This window comes from Pseudophryne corroboree, chromosome 3, assembly GCF_028390025.1.
Source record: "Pseudophryne corroboree isolate aPseCor3 chromosome 3, aPseCor3.hap2, whole genome shotgun sequence".
NCBI classification, from domain to species: domain Eukaryota; kingdom Metazoa; phylum Chordata; class Amphibia; order Anura; family Myobatrachidae; genus Pseudophryne; species Pseudophryne corroboree.
Window position 1 is genome coordinate 225,426,574 of NC_086446.1, and position 18,552 is coordinate 225,445,125.

General features: G+C 48.3%; 1 protein-coding gene across 1 annotated transcript in view; it reads right to left on the reverse strand.

Moving 5' to 3' along the window:
* Positions 1-553: 553 nt before the first annotated feature.
* C3H10orf53 (chromosome 3 C10orf53 homolog) overlaps positions 554-18,552 on the reverse strand; it is a 78,939-nt gene continuing 60,940 nt past the window's right edge. The window contains exons 2-3 of the mRNA XM_063963455.1: positions 10,770-10,889; positions 554-878 (exon numbers count right to left, since the gene is read on the reverse strand). Of these exons, the coding sequence (XP_063819525.1) occupies positions 814-878; positions 10,770-10,889 (185 nt within the window). The 3' untranslated portion in view covers positions 554-813. The remainder of the gene's footprint in view (positions 879-10,769; positions 10,890-18,552) is intronic.

Below are 18,552 nucleotides of genomic sequence, written 5' to 3' on the forward strand. Positions count from 1 at the left end.
ACAATCTCCCTGAAATGCTTTTTTTTAGAAGTAGGCAAGTATGAACTGTAGTCCCATGATCCACTCCGTTGTTAATCTGGCCCTAGTCATTTGATATTTTTTGTGTCATGAGCTCTCAATGTGCAGTGCTGTGTAATATGTCAGCATACCTCCCAACTGTCCCGATTTTCGCGGGACAGTCCCGTTTTTTGGGCTGCAGTGTCTCGCGGTGGGGGGGGGGGCAGCTGGGAGGCTCCTGTCATCGCTGCCCTGCTTAGCAGAGCAGCGGTGAACAGATGCTGTGCGCATGCAAACAGCGTCTATCCAGCGCAGACAGTGGGAGAGATGGCATGCCCCCTCAGTGACGGGTCCTCCACGAAGCCACGCCCATTTTCATAGGCCATACTCCCTTTTCGGGAGCGCGCACAGCTTCGCCGCGCGTATTTCCCTCTTCATAGGATTACAAAGTTGGGAGGTATGTGCCAGCCATTTATAAATGAAGGAAAATATTAATAGTCTCACAATGAAAAGGCTTTTTTTGCAGTAATAAAAAACAGAGCTCTTATGTGTATCATTAAGTGGAGAAACTTTTTTTTTTTTAATGAATGCTGCTATAGTTCAGAATACCACATTACAGAGTTGTTAATGACCACAGCCACAATCATGTAATAATTCTTAGGCACCTCTTACTGAAAATGCCATCCAAACCTCTGCATTGTAATAGAAGTCAGACTTCCTGTTTATTCACAATTCTAGTGTACAGTTTATGACAGTATTTACTGGAAACAATGTGTTACAAAGGGAATGTAAGGTTACAAGTGAATATAACAACCATTAGTAAGCTTTCAGTACAGCTTGTCTTGCTTGCTCACAAAGTAGGTCCAGCTTTCCATCACCCCCTGCAACAGAGGAAATAGCAATGTACCATGGTTCAGTCATATTTATAAGGTTACTGTGAAATGGGAGCTTTACGCAGCATTCTGACCATGAATTACTATGGTGAGAAAGTAAAACAACATTCCCCATTTGCTTTTATGTTACACTGGCAAAGTATCCTCGCACCAGATTGCTGTGGAAATAATGACACCCTAAAATGTCCATCTGTTGCAGCCTAGAATGCACTAGGTGGACAGTAGCTGCATTCACTCAGTCTAGTGATGCAGGATTACATTATTTCAATTTGTAAATGAATCTTATGTTTTACATAGCTATGTGTAAAGCAGATAATTCTATAACACAGTGGTTCACAAATTTGAAGGCACCCATAGTCCAAATGTCTCTTAATTAGAAGATCAGCAAACATAATTCAATTATGGAAATTGTCCTTAAATGTCATCCTTATTATCAGTTATGTGCTGATGGACAGGGATGTGCTTCTCCTTGACTACATATTTTAGGATTGACAGCGAACATTGACTTTAAATAATTTGATTTGGTCCATCAACCCGTGGTACCCCTGTAAGTGCCCTGTGGTACCACGGGGTGCCACCTCACCCAAATGGAAACCATAGCTATAAAATATATCTTACTTTAGTTTTAAATATGTTAACGTTATAAGTAGAGAAGATGTGCGGCAGGCACTTTTCGTGTTTTGGTTTTGTATCTGGATCCCCGCTCGTGTTTTGGATCTGGATTGGTTTTGCCAAAATCACCCTTTCGGGTTTTGGATCAGGATGATTTTTGAAAAAACAAACAGATACAGCTAAAATCACATTTGGGGGTAATTTTGATCCTACGGTATTATTGACCTCAACAACATTCATTTCCACTCATTTCCAGTCTATTCTGAACACTTCACAATGGGGGTCATTCAGAGATGATCATAGCCCTGCAGGGCTACGATCAGGAACTCAGATATGCGGGGGGACGCCCCACACAGGGATAGTCCGCCCAGCATGTCAGGCCCTCCCCCCTCCCCCCCCTGCAGAAGTGCAAAAGCGCTTTTGCACTCCAGGAGTAGCTCCCGGCCAGCGCAGCTTTTGCGTGCTGGCCGGGAGCTACTCGTCACTACTCGTCTCGCAGCGGCTGTGTGGGATGTCACGCAGCCACTGCGGGCCACCCCCCCGCCTGCGTTGGCCGGACTGTGCCCACGAAACGGCGGCCAAACGCTGCCGTTCCGTCACTCCCGCCCAGCAACCGCCTCTGCCTACCAGCGAATGCACACTTCTTGCCTGTCGGCGTGCGAACAGGTCAGAATCACCCCCAATATTGTTTTTAGGCCAATAGGTTGCACCAAGGTCGCTGGATGACTAAACTAAGCCACCCAAGTGGGAGGCACAAACACCTGGCCCATCTAGGAGTGGCACTGCAGTGGCACACAGGCTGGCACTTTTAAAAACTAGGACCCAAAAAGCATATAATGCAAAGAAAAAAAGAGATGCAATGAGGTAGCTAGATGACTAAACTAAGCGACCCAAGTGGCAGCACAAACACCTGGCCCATCTAGAAGTGGCACTGCAGTGTCAGACAGAATGGTACTTTTAAAAACTATGCCCCAAAGAGAACATAATGCAAAGAAGAAAAAGAGCTGCAATGAGGTCGCTGGATGACTAAGCTATGCAACACAAGTGAGGGGCACAGACACCTGGCCCATCTAGAAGTGGCACTGCAGTGTCAGACAGGATGGCACTTTTAAAAACTAGGCCCCAAAGAGCACATAATGCAAAGAAGAAAAAGAGGTGCAACGAGGTCGCTGGATGACTTAGCCAAGCAACACAAGTGGGCAGCACAAACACGTGGCCCATCTCGGAGTGGCACTGCAGTGGCAGACAGGATGGCACTTTTAAAAATTAGGCGCCAAAGAGCAAATAATGCAAAGAAAAAAAATAAGAGGTGCAAGAGGGAATTATCCTTGGGCCCTCCCACCCACCTTTATGTTGTATAAACAGGACATGCACACTTTAACAAACTAATCATTTCAGCGACAGGGTCTGCCACACAACTGTGGCTGAAATGATTGGTTGGTTTGGGCCCCCCAAAAAAAAGAAGCAATTAATTGCTCCTTGCATAAACTGGCTCTACAGAGGCATGATGTCGTCCTCATCCGATTCCTCACCCCTTTCAGTGTGTACATCCTCCTCCTCAGTATTAATTCGTCCCCACTGGAATCCACCATCACAGGTCCCTGTGTACTTTCTGGAGGCAATTTCTGGTAAATTTATCATTCATTTTGATGAACATCATCTTCTCCACATTTTGTGGAAGTAACCTCCTACACCGATCGCTGACAAGGTTACCGGCTGCACTAAACACTCTTTCGGAGTACACACTGGAGTGGGGACAACTTAGGTAAAATAAAGCCAGTTTGTGCAAAGGCCTCCAAATTGCCTCTTTATCCTACCAGTATACATATGGACTGTCTGACATGCCTACTTGGATGCGGTCACCAATATAATCCTCCACCATTCTTTCAATGGTGACAGCATCATATGCAGTGACAGTAGACATGTCAGTAATCATTGGCAGGTCCTTCAGTCCGGACCAGATGTTAACACTTGCTCCTGACTGCCCTGCATCACTACCAGCGGGTGGGCTAGGAAATGTTATCCTTTTCCTTGCAGCCCCAGTTGCGGGAGAAAATGAAAGAGGAGCTATTGATGGGTCACGTTCCGCTTAATTTGACAATTCTCTCACCAGCAGGTCTTTGCACCTCAGTCACAACTCTGCCGGAAAGAGAGATACAACGTAGGCTTTAAACCTAGGATCAAGCACGGTGGCCAAATTGCAGTGCTCTGATTTCAACAGATTGACCACCCTTGAATCCTGGCAAAGCGAATGAAGGGCTCCATCCACAAGTCCCACATACTTAGCGGAATCACTCCGTCTTAGCTCCTCCTTCAATTTCTCCAGCTGCTTCTGCAAAAGCCTGATGAGGGGAATGACCTGATTCAAGCTGGCAGTGTCTGAACTGACTTCACATGTGGCAAGTTCGAAGGGTTGGAGAACCTTGCACAACACGGAAATCATTCTCCACTGCACTTGAGTCTTGTGCGTTCCCTCTCCTTTGCCTATATCGTAGGTGGATGTATAGGCTTGAATGGCCTATTGCTGCTCCACTATCCTCTGAACCATATAGAGTGTTGAATTCCACCTCGTTACCACCTCTTGCTTTAGGTGATGGCAGGGCAGGTTCAGGAGTATTTGCTGGCGCTCCAGTCCTCGGCACGCAGTGGCTGAATGTCGAAAGTGGGCCGTAATTTTTCGGGCCACCGACAGCATCTCCTGCATGCCCCTGTCATTTTAAAAAAAATTCTGCACCACCAAATTAATTGTAAGTGCAAAACATGGGACGTGCTGAAATTTGCCCAAATGTAATGCATGCACAATATTGGTGGTGTTGTCCGATATCACTAATCCCCAGGATAGTCTAAGGGTGGGTAAGCCATTGTGCAATGATTTCCCTCAGTTTCCGTAAGAGGTTGTCAGCAGTGTGCCTCTTACGGAAACCGATAATACACAGCGTAGCCTGCCTAGGAACGAGTTGGCGTTTGCGAGATGCTGCTACTGGTGCCCTCGCTGCTGTTCTTGCAGCGGGAGGCAATACATCTACCCAGTGGGCTGTCACAGTCATGTAGTCCTTAGTTTGCCCTGCTCCACTTGTCTACATGACCACGGTTAAGTGGACAGTGGGTACAACTGCATTTTTCAGGACACTGAGGACACTTTTCTTAATGTCCCGGGAATGCACCTTTAATGTACAGTCCGGGAATCACTTTCCTAGTGAAGTGGAATCTAGACGGGATTTGGTACCAGAGACACATTACATCCATCAACTGTCTAAATCCCACTGCACTAATGGTGGATACCGGATGCACGTCTAACACCAGCATAGTTGTTATGGCCTCAGTAATCTGTTTTGCAACAGGGTGACTATTGTCATATTTTTATCTTCCTCGCAAAGGACGGTTGGACAGTCGATTGCTTAGTTGAAATAGAACAAGTGGTCTTCCAACTTCCCCTCTGGGATGACGATCGACTCCCAGCAGCAACAACAGTAGCGGCAGCAACAGCAGTAGGCATACCACTGAAGGATCCTCCGGAGGAATCTCGGTTAGGAGAGGACTCGTCAGTCATGCCAGTGACATGGCCTGCAGGACTACTGACATTCCTGACTGAGGAGGAAATTGACGTTGAGGGAGTTGGTGGTGTAGCTTGCAGGAACTTGGGTACAAAAGGAAGAAGGGATTTAGGGGTCAGTGGACTGCTTATGCTCTTACCCAACGTTTCTGAAGTTGACAATGATTTCTGATGAATGTGCTGCAGGTGACGTATAAGGGAGGATGTTCCTAGGTGGTTAACGTCCTTACCCCTACTTATTATGGATTGACAAAGGCAACACACGGCTTGACACCTGTTGTCCGGATTTGTGGAGAAATAATTCCACACCGAAGCAGTGGCTTTTTTGGTATATTGCCCAGGCATGACAATGGGCTTTCTCATCCCACGGACAACAACTGTCTCCACTGGTGCCTTATTCAAACAAACCACATCACCATCAGAATCCTCGTCGTCAAATTCCTCCTCAGCGCCAGCTACACCTATATCCTCCTCATCCTGGTGTACGTCTACAGTGACCTCCCCAATCTCAATATCAGTAAATCGACTGGCGGTGCTCTTCCCAGCACTTGCAGGGGGCATGCAGATTGTGGTAGGAGCCTCCTCCTTCCATACAGTCTTGGGAAGGTCAGGCCTAGACATCACAACTGCGCACACACTTGGACTCTCCTTGGGGATTTGTGATATCTCTGAACGCACAGTTGTATTTTCCTGTGCTTTAACAGGCTTAATTTTTTTAATTTTTCAAGAGGGAGGAGGGCTTCCACCCTCATGAGAACCTGAGCCACCAGTCATGAACATAGGCCAAGGCCTTAGCCTTTCCTTGCCACTTCGTGTCGTGAATGGCATATTGCCAATTTTATGTTTCTCGTCAGATCATTTTTTTTTTTCTGATTATTAATTTTTGCTTCTTGGATTTTACATGCCCTCTATGACATTGGGCATCGGCCTTAGCAGATGACATACAGGGCCAGTGTAATGTTATTTGAACAGCAGCAGCACCCCTATATTTTACAGCATACAGCAGTATGCTTTTAATGTTTAACAACTGCACCTCTGACTTTTTACAACATACAGGGCCAGCAGCACCCCTATATTTTACAGCATACAGCAGTGTGCTTTAATTTTTAACAACTGCGCCTCTGAATGTTTACAGCATAGAGGGCCAGTGTAATGTTATTCAAAAAGCTGCAGCACCCCTATATTTTACAGCATACAGCAGTGTGCTTTTAATGTTTAACAGCTGCGCCTCTGACTTTTTACAACATACAGGGCCAGCAGCACCCCTATAATTTACAGCATACAGCAGTGTGCTTTTAATGTTTAACAACTGCACCTCTGACTTTTTACAAAATACAGCAGTGTGCTTTTAGTAGAGATGAGCGGATTCGGTTCCCTGGGAACCGAACCCCCCAGAACATCACGTCCCGAGCCCGGATACGAGTCCAGCTCGGGACTTCCCACCAGATTCGGAAACCAGAACGAGGCAAAACATCATCATCCCGCTGTTGGAATCTCACGGGTTTTGGATTCCATATAAACAGCCGCACGTCACTGCCATTTTCACTCTGGACTTGGAGAGTGAGGGAGACAGACCTCTGTCTCTCTATGTGAGTTGTGGCATCGGGTGAGGTTAGTGTGTGCTCTGTAGGGGTGCTGCTGCAGTCACTGTGGTGTACCTGTGCTGTGTTAGGGGTGCTGTACTGGTTGTCACTGGTGTTTCATGTGCTGCAGCTGTACATGAGTGTTGCTGTCCTGGCTGTCACTGTGTTGTACAGGGTACAGTGGCACTGTCCTCCTGTATGTTGTAAAATATAGGGGTGCTGCTGACCCTTTATGTTGTAAAAAGTCAGAGGTGCAGTTGTTAAACATTAAAAGCACACTGCTGTATGCTGTAAAATATAGGGTTGCTGCTGACCCTTTATGTTGTAAAAAGTCAGAGGTGCAGTTGTTAAACATTAAAAGCACACTGCTGTATGCTGTAAAATATAGGGGTGCTGATGCTGTTCAAATAACATTACACTGGCCCTGTATCATGTAAGTATACAGGGGTGCTGAGAAAATAAAGGGGCACAGTTCTGTGTGCTGTAATAATAAAGGGGTGCTGTCTTGTGAAATGGAGAACAATTTGGAGGATAAAATAGTGGAAGATCAGGAACCACTTCCAGTTCCTAGTACTAGTGCTGAAGCTGCTGCTGCCACCAGTCATGACATTGACAATGCAATTCCATCAACGTCGTCTGCTAAAGCCGATGCCCAATGTCATAGAGGGCATGTAAAATCCAAGAAGCAAAAATTAATAATCAGGAAAATAAAAGAAATTATCTAACGAGAAACTGAAAATTGGCAATATGCCATTCACAACACAAAGTGGCAAGGAAAGGCTAAGGCCTTGGCCTATGTTTATGACTGGTGGCTCAGCTTCTCATGAGGATGGAAGCCCTCCTCCCTCTCGAAAAAATAAAAAAAATTATGCTTGTTAAAGCACAGGAAAATACAACTGTGCAGAGATATCACAAATCCCCAAGGAGAGTCCAAGTGTGTCCGCGGTTGCGATGTCTAGGCCTGACCTTCCCAAGACTGTATGGAAGGAGGAGGCTCCTACCACCATTTGCATGCCCCCTGCAAGTGCTGGGATGAGCACCGCCAGTCCAGTTGCTGATCTTGAGATTGAGAATGTCACTATAGATGTACACCAGGATGAGGAGGATATAGGTGTAGCTGGCGCTGAAGAGGAAGTTGACGATGAGAATTTTGATAGTGATGTGGTTTGTTTGAATAAGGCACCAGTGGAGACAGTTGTTGTCTGTGGGATGAGAAAGCCCATTGTCATGCCTGGGCAATATACCAAAAAGCCACTGCTTCGGTGTGGAATTATTTATCCACAAATCCGGACAACAGGTGTCAAGCCGTTTGTTGCCTTTGTCAATCCGTAATAAGTAGGGGTAAGGACTTTAACCATCTAGGAACACCCTCCCTTATACGTAACCTGCAGCGCATTCATCAGAAGTCATTGTCAAGTTCAGAAACTTTGAGTAAGAGTGTAAGCAGTCCACTGACACCTAAATCCCTTCTTCCTGTTGTACCCAAGCTCCTGCAGCCACACCACCAACTCCTTCAAAGTCAATTTCCTCCTCAGTCAGGAACGTCAGTAGTCCTGCAGGCCATGTCACTGGCATGACTGACGAGTCCTCTCCTAACCGGGATTCCTCCAGAGGATCCTTTAGTGGTACGCCTACTGCTGCTGCTGCTGTTGTTGTTGCTGCTGGGAGTCGATCATCATCCCAGAAAGGAAGTCGTAAGACCACTTGTTCTACTTCAACTAAGCAATTGACTGTCCAACAGTCCTTTGCGAGGAAAATGAAATATGACAGCAGTCACCTTGTTGCAAAACGGATTACTGAGGCCATAACAACTATGCTGGTGTTAGACGTGCATCCGGTATCCACCATTAGTGCAGTGGGATTTAGACAATTGATGGAGGTAGTGTGTCCCCGGTACCAAATCCCGTCTAGATTCCACTTCACTAGGAAAGCGATTCCCGGACTGTACAGGGACATTAAGAAAAGTGTCTTCAGTGTCCTGAAAAATGCAGTTGTACCCAATGTCCACTTAACCACGGACAAGTGGAGCAGGGCAAACTAAGGACTACATGACTGTGACAGCCCACTGGGTAGATGTATTGCCTTCCGCAGCAACAACAGCAGCGGCACCAGTAGCAGCATCTCACAAACGCCAGCTCGTTCCTAGGCAGACTACGCTGTATATCACCGGTTTCTGTAAGAGGAACACTGCTGACAACCTCTTACAGAAACTGAGGAACATCATCGCACAATGGCTTACCCCACTTAAACTCTCCTGGGGATTAGTGATATCGGGCAACACCATCAATATTGTGCGTGCATTACATATGGGTAAATTCCAGCACGTCCCATGTTTTGCACATACAATTAATTTGGTGGTACAGAATTTTTTTTTAAAATGACAGGGGCATGCAGGAGATGCTGTCGGTGGCCCGAAAAATTGTGGGCCACTTTCGACATGCAGCCACTGCGTGCCGAAGACTGGAGAGCCAGCAAACACTCCTGGACCTGCCCTGCCATCACCTGAAGCAAGAGGTGGTAACGAGGTGGAATTCAACACTCTATATGCTTCAGAGGATGGAAGAGCAGCAAAAGGCCATTCAAGCCTATACATCCACTTACAATATAGGCAAAGGAGGAGGAATGCACCAGACTCAAGCGCAGTGGAGAATGATTTCCGTGTTGTGCAAGGTTCTCCAACCCTTCGAACTTGCCACACGTGAAGTCAGTTCAGACACTGCCAGCTTGAGTCAGGTCATTCAAGGGTGGTCCATCTATTGAAATCAGAGCAGTGCAATTTGGCCACCATGCTTGATCCTAGGTTTAAAGCCTACATTGTATCTCTCTTTCCGGCAAACACAAGTCTGCAGAGGTGCAAAGACCTGCTGGTGAGAAAATTGTCAACTCAAGTGGAACGTGATGCATCAACAGCTCCTCCTTTATTTTCTCCCGCAATTGGGGCTGTGAGGAAAAGGATAACATTTCCTAGCCCACCCGCTGGTGGTGATGCAGCGCAGTCTGGAGCAAGTGTTGACATCTGGTCCGGACTGAAGGACCTGCCAATGATTACTGACATGTCTACTGTCACTGCTCATGGTACTGTCACCATTGAAAGAATGGTGGAGAATTATATCAGTGACAGTATCCAAGTAGGCATGTCAGACAGTCCATATGTATACTGGCAGGATAAAAAGGCAATTGGAGGCCCTTGCACAAACTGGCTTTATTTTACCTAAGTTGCCCCCCATCCAGTGTGTACTCCGAAAGAGTGTTTAGTGCAGCCTGTAACCTTGTCAGCGATCGGCGTAGGAGGTTACTTCCACTAAATGTGGAGAAGATGATGTTCATCAAAATGAATGATCAATTCCTCCGTGGAGACATTCACCAGCAATTGCCTCCAGAAAGTACACAGGGACCTGTGATGGTGGATTCCAGTGGGGACGAATTAATACTCTGTGAGGAGGAGGATGTACACACTGAAAGGGGTGAGAAATCAGAGGATAGCAAGGAGAGATTAATTGATTCTTTTTTTGATGGGGGGATTAATTACTTCTTTTTTTGTGGGGGCCCAAACAAACCAATCATTTCAGCCACAGTCGTGTGGCAGACTCTGTCGCTGAAATGATTGGTTTGTTAAAGTGTGCATGTCCTGTTTATACAACATAAGGGTGGGTGGGACAATTCCATCTTGCGCCTCTTTTTTTTTTTTGTGGTGTTTGGGGCCTAGTTTTTAAAAGTGCCATCCTGTCTGCCACTGCAGTGCCACTCCTAGATGGGCCAGGTGTTTGTGCCGCCCACTTGTGTCGCTTAGTCATCCAGCGACCTCGATGCAAACTTTTGGCCTAAAAACAATATTGTGAGGTGTTCAGAATAGACTGGAAATGAGTGGAAATTAATGTTATTGAGGTTAATAATACCGAAGGATCAAAATTTCCCCCAAATTTTAGCTGTTTTTGTGGTTTTTTTCAAAAATCATCCAAAACCAAAACCCGAATGGGTGGTTTTGGCAAAACCAAACTAGATCCAAAACACGAGCGGGGATCCAGATCCAAAACCAAAACACGAAAAGTGCCTGCAGCACATCTCTAGTTATGAGAGACAGAAGAGTTGCTGTCCTGGAAATTACATGTCAAAACATCTTTGTTTCCTTACCAAAGTCGAGTTCCTTGATATTACAGGTAAATACAGTCTCTCCATTCACAATAAGTTCCACACTGTCCCGATCTGAGATTTCTTCCAAGACAACTCTGTGTCCATCTGAGATCAGTACAGCTGTTAAGAAAATCATTGCAATACATTACATCAGTGCACTCATAGTAATGATACATACAGATGGATGTGTCCTCATACATTATTGCAGCAGTCACACCAAACACTTCCTCTCGGTGCTCCAGGATAGCTGTGTGCAACTGAGTCTCTGAATCTGTACATGAAGTGCTACAATGTAGCAGCAGCAGCTTTTTTCCAATACAAGTTCTGTTCTGCTCCATATACACATACAATATACATGTGTCATATAATCAGCACTGTCTCCTGGTATGTTCTAGATACTGGTGGTCTTCAGTATGCCGCCGGCAGGGATCCCGGCGACCAGTATACCGGTGCCGGGATCCCGACCGCCGGCACGCTGACACATATTCTCCCTCTTGGGGGTCCACGACCCCCCTGGAGGGAGAATAAATCACCATGCCATGGCGAGCACAGCGAGCCCGCAAGGGGCTCATTAGCGCTCGCCCAGCTGTCGGCATGCCAGCGGTCGGGATCCCGGCCGCTGGCCACTCATACTACACCCCTAGATACATTGTGTTGCATCTAAAATGCACTTTCAAAATGCCTGACGTTAGCATGAATTGCGTGGGACCTGGCAGCTTACTCAGGCGTCTCGCACTGCATGGTATATTGAGGATGGATATAGGAGGCCACACCTGTACTTTCTTTTTAACTCTCATCACATTCAATTGCATTAGTTACAAAGTCAATTTAAACCAAATCCCCCATGCCTGCTTTTTATGTCATTTCTGTCGTTCCAATGAAAACACACAGATTAGGTTTTAAATCTCCATTCATGAGAGTTCACGAATGACTGAGGCCAGTGCTTAAAGTGGTACAAGGGATGTGGTGGAACTCACCTCAGCCACGCCCTAATTGAAGCCACACCCCTAGCCCTCTCCTTCATGTCCACCTGGTGGGCATTTTTAATAAGAAAAGATGATTCGCTCAGTGTGTGAAACACACACTGGGTACCACACACACACACTGGATGCCACATACACACACACTTGATTTCCCCCCCACAGGGTGCAACACACACACACACACACACACACACACACACTGGATGCCACATACATACACACGCTCACACACACTGGATGCCCCACCCCCCACACATATACATACACACACCCACTGGGTGCCATATACACACACACACTGGGTGCCATATACACACACACACTGAATGCCACACACATACAGTGGGTGCCACACACACACACACACACACACACACACACACACACACACACACACTCACTGGGTGCCACACACACGCACACTCACTGGGTGCCACACACATGCACACACACACACACACACACACACACACACACACACACATTGGGTGCCATACACACACACACACACACAGGGTGCCACATACACACACACACACACACACACTGGTTGCCACATATAAACACACGGTGGATCCCACGCCCACACACACTTGATGTAACCCCCCCCCCCCACACACACACACACACACACACACACACACACACACACACACACACTGGGTGCCACACACATACACAAACACACTGGGTTCCAAATACTGTACACACATACTGGGTGCCACACACACACACACACACACACAATGGGTGCCACACACACACACGCACATACACACGCACATACACACGCACACACACATAAGCACACTTGATGCCACACACACACACACTGGGTGCATCACACACATACTGATTGCCTGCACAACCTAGTGTCTAGTGAGTCCGCTGCAGTACAAAACTCACTCACAGGTAGAAACTGTCCGCCTACATGATTGAATCTCCAGCTTTTTATGTAATTTCTGTCATTCTAGTGAAAACACACAAATTAGGTTTTAAATCTCCGTTCATGAGAGTTCACGAACTCACCCCCAGCCACGCCCTCATTGAAGCCACACCCCTAGCCCACCCCTTCATGTCCACCTGGTGGGCATTTTTAATAAGAAAAGATTATTTGCTCAGTGTGTGAAACACACACTGGGTACCACACACACACACACACACACACACACACACACACACACACAGAAACTGGATGCCATATACACACACTGGATGCCCCCCCCCCCCCCACAGGGTGCAACACACACACACGCACACGGGGCCGGCTCCAGGCCTACTAGCACCCTGAGCGAGAAAATATAAAAGCGCGCCCCCCCCTCCCCCAAACCCTATGCGCGCGCCCCATGAAAAGTGGGTGTGGCCTCCTGGAAAAGTGGGCGTGGCCTCATATTATCACACTATAAATATATTTTCACACCCCCTCTATGCACACAATTAGCAGCCTTACACATAACAGCCACAGCAGTGTTCCTTACACACAATGGGGTATATGCAATTGCGGTCGAATTCCCGAAATTGTCGAATTTCGGGAATTTTTCGCCAAAAAAAAAAATCGTCAATGCAATTCAGTGCTTTCCGTCAAAAAAACGGACTTTCAAAATTCGACTTTTTGAAATTCGACTTTTGTCAAATTCGACTTTTCTGCAATGATACAAGTGCTGCAATTCGACCAAAGTGTATTCAATTCAAGTTTGGAAATTCGACAACAGTGCTTTTAGACAGTAAATTCGTCATTTTCAATCCGCCACACTTTGGAGGGTGAAACCAATAAAAAAAAATTTAAAACATGTTTTTTTTGGTGTTTTTTTTTTTGGGTAATACCATATCTATTTATATTAGAAGGGATTAGGTACTTGGTTTGTCTTTTTTGGAGGCACAAGTATTATTTATATATTTTTAAAAATATATATATATATATATATATTTTTTTTTTAAATAGCTGGAACGGTAAAATCAAGGAAAAAAATGGCGTGGGGTCCCCCCTCCAAAGCATAACCAGCCTCGGGCTCTTCGAGCTGGTCCTGGTTCTAAAAATGCGGGGGAAAATTTGACAGGGGATCCCCCGTATTTTTAAAACCAGCACCGGGCTCTGCGCCTGGTGCTGGCGCAGAAAATACGGGGGACAAAAAGAGTAGGGGTCCCCGTATTTTTTACACCAGCATCGGGCTCCACTAGCTGGACAGATAATGCCACAGCCGGGGGTCACTTTTATACAGCGCCCTGCGGCCGTGTCATTAAATATCCAACTAGTCACCCCTGGCCGGGGTACCCTGGGGGAGTGGGGACCCCTTCAATCAATGGGTCCCCCCCCCAGCCACCCAAGGGCCAGGGGTGAAGCCCGAGGCTGTCCCCCCCATCCAAGGGCTGCGGATGGGAGGCTGATAGCCTTGAGGAAAATGTCAGAATATTGTTTTTTTCCAGTAGTACTACAAGTCCCAGCAAGCCTCCCCCGCAAGCTGGTACTTGGAGAACCACAAGTACCAGCATGCGGGAGAAAAACGGGCCCGCTGGTACCTGTAGTACTACTGGGGAAAAAATACCCAAATAAAAACAGGACACACACACCGTGACAAGTACAACTTTATTACATACTGCCGACACACACATACTTACCTATGTTGACACGCCGACTGCCACAGTCTCTGACGATCCGAGGGTACCTGTGAAAAAATTATACTCACCTTCCAGCGTCCAGAGATAAATCCACGTCCAGAGTATAATCCAGGTACTTGGCAAAATAACAAAACGCAAAAACCCGTGCCAGCGGACTGAAAGGGGTCCCATGTTGACACATGAGACCCCTTTCCCCGAATGCAGAGACCTCTCCGTGACAGCTGTCACTGAAAGGTCTCTTCAGCCAATCAGCGAGTGCAACGTCCTTGCACTCTGCTGATTGGCTCTGCGCGTCTGAGCTCAGACAGCGCATCGCAAAGCCTCTCCATTATATTCAATGGTGGGAACTTTGCGGCTAGCGGTGGGGTCACCCACCAGTCAGCGGCTAACCGCGGGTAACCCCCCGCTGACGGCAAAGTTCCCACCATTGCAAGTAATGGAGAGAGCTGTGCGATGCGCTGTCACAGCACAGACAGCGCACAGCCAATCAGGTGAGCGCCACGTAGTAGCGCTTCCTGATTGGCTGAAGGGACCTCAGTGACAGGAGTCACGTGGGGTCCCGGCACATTCGGGGAAAGGGGTCTCATGTGTCAATATGGGACCCCTTTCAATCCGGCATGGTCGGGTATGCGGTTTGTTTATTTAACAAGTACGTGGATTATACTCTGGACGTGGATTTATCTCTGGACGCTGGAAGGTGAGTATAATTTTTTCACAGGTACCCTCTGATCGTCGGAGACTGTGGCAGTCGGCGTGTCAACATAGGTAAGTATGTGTGTGTCGGCAGTATGTAATAAAGTTGTACTTGTCACGGTGTGTGTGTCCTGTTTTTATTTGGGTATTTTTCCCCCAGCAGTACTACAGGTACCAGCGGGCCCGTTTTTCTCCCGCATGCTGGTACTTGTGGTTCTCCAAGTACCAGCTTGCGGGGGAGGCTTGCTGGGACTTGTAGTACTACTGGAAAAAAACAATATTCTGACATTTTCCTCAAGGCTATCAGCCTCCCATCCGCAGCCCTTGGATGGGGGGGACAGCCTCGGGCTTCACCCCTGGCCCTTGGGTGGCTGGGGGGGGGACCCATTGATTGAAGGGGTCCCCACTCCCCCAGGGTACCCCGGCCAGGGGTGACTAGTTGGATATTTAATGACACGGCCGCAGGGCGCTGTATAAAAGTGACCCCCGGCTGTGGCATTATCTGTCCAGCTAGTGGAGCCCGATGCTGGTGTAAAAAATACGGGGACCCCTACTCTTTTTGTCCCCCGTATTTTCTGCGCCAGCACCAGGCGCAGAGCCCGGTGCTGGTTTTAAAAATACGGAGGATCCCCTGTCAATTTTTTCCCCGCATTTTTAGAACCCGGACCAGCTCGAAGAGCCCGAGGCTGGTTATGCTTTGGAGGGGGACCCCACGCCATTTTTTCCCGGGTTTTTCCCTTTTTTTTAATTTGCGGCAAAATCCGGCAAATCGGACGTTTTTCGCCCGCGGCAATGTCGAATCCGTTTTTCATTGAATATGGTGAATTCCGGCAGCCACCTGCCGGAATTCACCTGTCGAATTGTGTCGAATTAAATAAACGGCGATAATTTGCCGCGATTCGCCCGCAATTGCATATACCTCATAGTCTCCAGTATAGTGGCAGATACACATAATGTGCAGTGCCAGATAGACGTAATATGCCCCCCAGCAGTGCCAGCTACACATGACATGCCCCGCAGCAGTGCCAGCTACACATGACATGCCCCCCAGCAGTGCCAGCTACACATGACATGCCCCCCAGCAGTGCCAGCTACACATGACATGCCCCGCTGCCATGCCAGCTACACATGACATGACCCGCAGCAGTGCCAGCTACACATGACATGCCCCGCAGCAGTGCCAGCTACACATGACATGCCCCGCAGCAGTGCCAGCTACACACAATATGCCCCCCAGCAGTGCCAGCTACACATGATAGTGCTCACTTTTTAGGGCAGGGTGCTGATCACAGGGAGGGCACATTTTTAAGTTAGGAGGGCGAAATTCAGTACATACTGTAATGCTTGGTGCTCACCTACCCATATGCTAGAGCATGGACAGTGCGCGCAAAAATTTAGAGCAGTTGCTTCGTGGGGAAGGTGCGTGGCCACATAATAGTGGCAATTCGTATTACACCACACAGTAGTGCAGCTAATATACATTGCACCAGGTAGAACCTCCTACACACTTTGCGCCAGGCAGAGTACTGAGACACATTGCGCCAGGCAGAGCACTGAGACACATTGCGCCAGGCAGAGCACTGAGACACATTGCGCCAGGCAGAGCACTGAGACACATTGCTCCAGGCAGTGCACTGAGACACATTGCGCCAGGCAGAGCACTGAGACACATTGCGCCAGGCAGAGCACTGAGACACATTGCCTAGCCACAGACGCCTAGCGGGAACACTACATGATATGCTCCCCAGCCGTGCCAGCTACACGTGACATGCCCCCCAGCCGTGCCAGCTACACGTGACATGCCCCCCAGCAGTGCCAGCTACACGTGACATGCCCCCCAGCTACACGTGACATGCCCCCCAGCAGTGCCAGCAACGCGTGACATGCCCCCCAGCAGTGCCAGATACACGTGACATGCCCCCCAGCAGTGCCAGATACACGTGACATGCCCTCCAGCAGTGCCAGATACACGTGACATGCCCCCCCAGCAGTGCCAGATACATAAATACCCCTACAGTGCCAAATAAATGCCCCCACAGTGCAAGATAAATAAATGCCCCCACAGTGCAAGATAAATAAATGCCCCCACAGTGCCGATATGCCCCCCAGCAGTGCCAGATACATAAATGCCCCCACAGTGCCAGATACATAAATGCCCCCACAGTGCCAGATACATAAATGCCCCCACAGTGCCAGATACATAAATGCTGCCCCCACAGTGCCAGATACATAAATGCCCTCACAGTGCCAGATACATAAATGCCCCCACAGTGCCAGATAAATATATGCCCCCACAGTGCCAGATAAATATATGCCCCCACAGTGCAGATATGCCCCCACAGTGCCAGATACATAAATGCCCCCAGTGCCAGATAAATAAATGCCCCCACAGTGCCAGATAAATATATGCCCCCACGGTGCCAGATAAATATATGCCCCCACAGTGCCAGATAAATATATGCCCCCACAGTGCAGATATGCCCCCCAGCAGTGCCAGATACATAAATGCCCCCACAGTGCCAGATACATAAATGACCCCACAGTGCCAGATACATAAATGTCCCCACAGTGCCAGATACATAAATGCCCCCACAGTGCCAGATAAATATATGCCCCCACAGTGCCAGATAAATATATGCCCCCACAGTGCCAGATAAATATATGCCCCCACAGTGCAGATATGCCCCCACAGTGCCAGATACATAAATGCCCCCAGTGCCAGATAAATAAATGCCCCCCACAGTGCCAGATACATAAATGCCCCCACAGTGCTAGATACATAAATGCCCCCACAGTGCCAGATACATAAATGCCCCCACAGTGCCAGATACATAAATGCCCCCACAGTGCAGATATGACCCCACAGTGACAGATATGACCCCACAGTGACAGATATGCCCCCACACAGTGCCAGTGCCCCCACAGTGCAGATATGACCCCACACAGTGCCAGTGCCCCCACAGTGACAGATATGACCCCACACAGTGCCAGTGTCCCCACAGTGCAGATGACCCCACAGTGCCAGATATGCCCCCACAGTGCAGATATGACCCCACAGTGACAGATATGCCCCCACACAGTGCCAGTGCCCTCACATTGACAGATATGCCCACACAGTGCCAGTGCCCCCACATTGACAGATTTGCCCCCACAGTGCAGATGACCCCACAGTGCCAGATATGCCCCCACAGTGCAGATATGACCCCACAGTGACAGATAGGCCCCCACAGTGACAGATAGGCCCCCACACAGTGACAGTGCCCCCACATTGACAGATATGCCCCCACAGTGCAGCTGATCCCACAGTGACAGATATGCCCCCACACAGTGCCCGATGATCCCCACAATACCTGCGGTGGCGCTGGGAGGGGGAAGTGCTGCCGTCTGAGGGCACCGACTGTCTTAGTGTTCCCGGCCGCTTGAGCGCTCTACATGCGCGCTGCGCGGCGCCGGCGTCTGAAGTCAGACGCCGGCGCCGCGCAGCCCACACA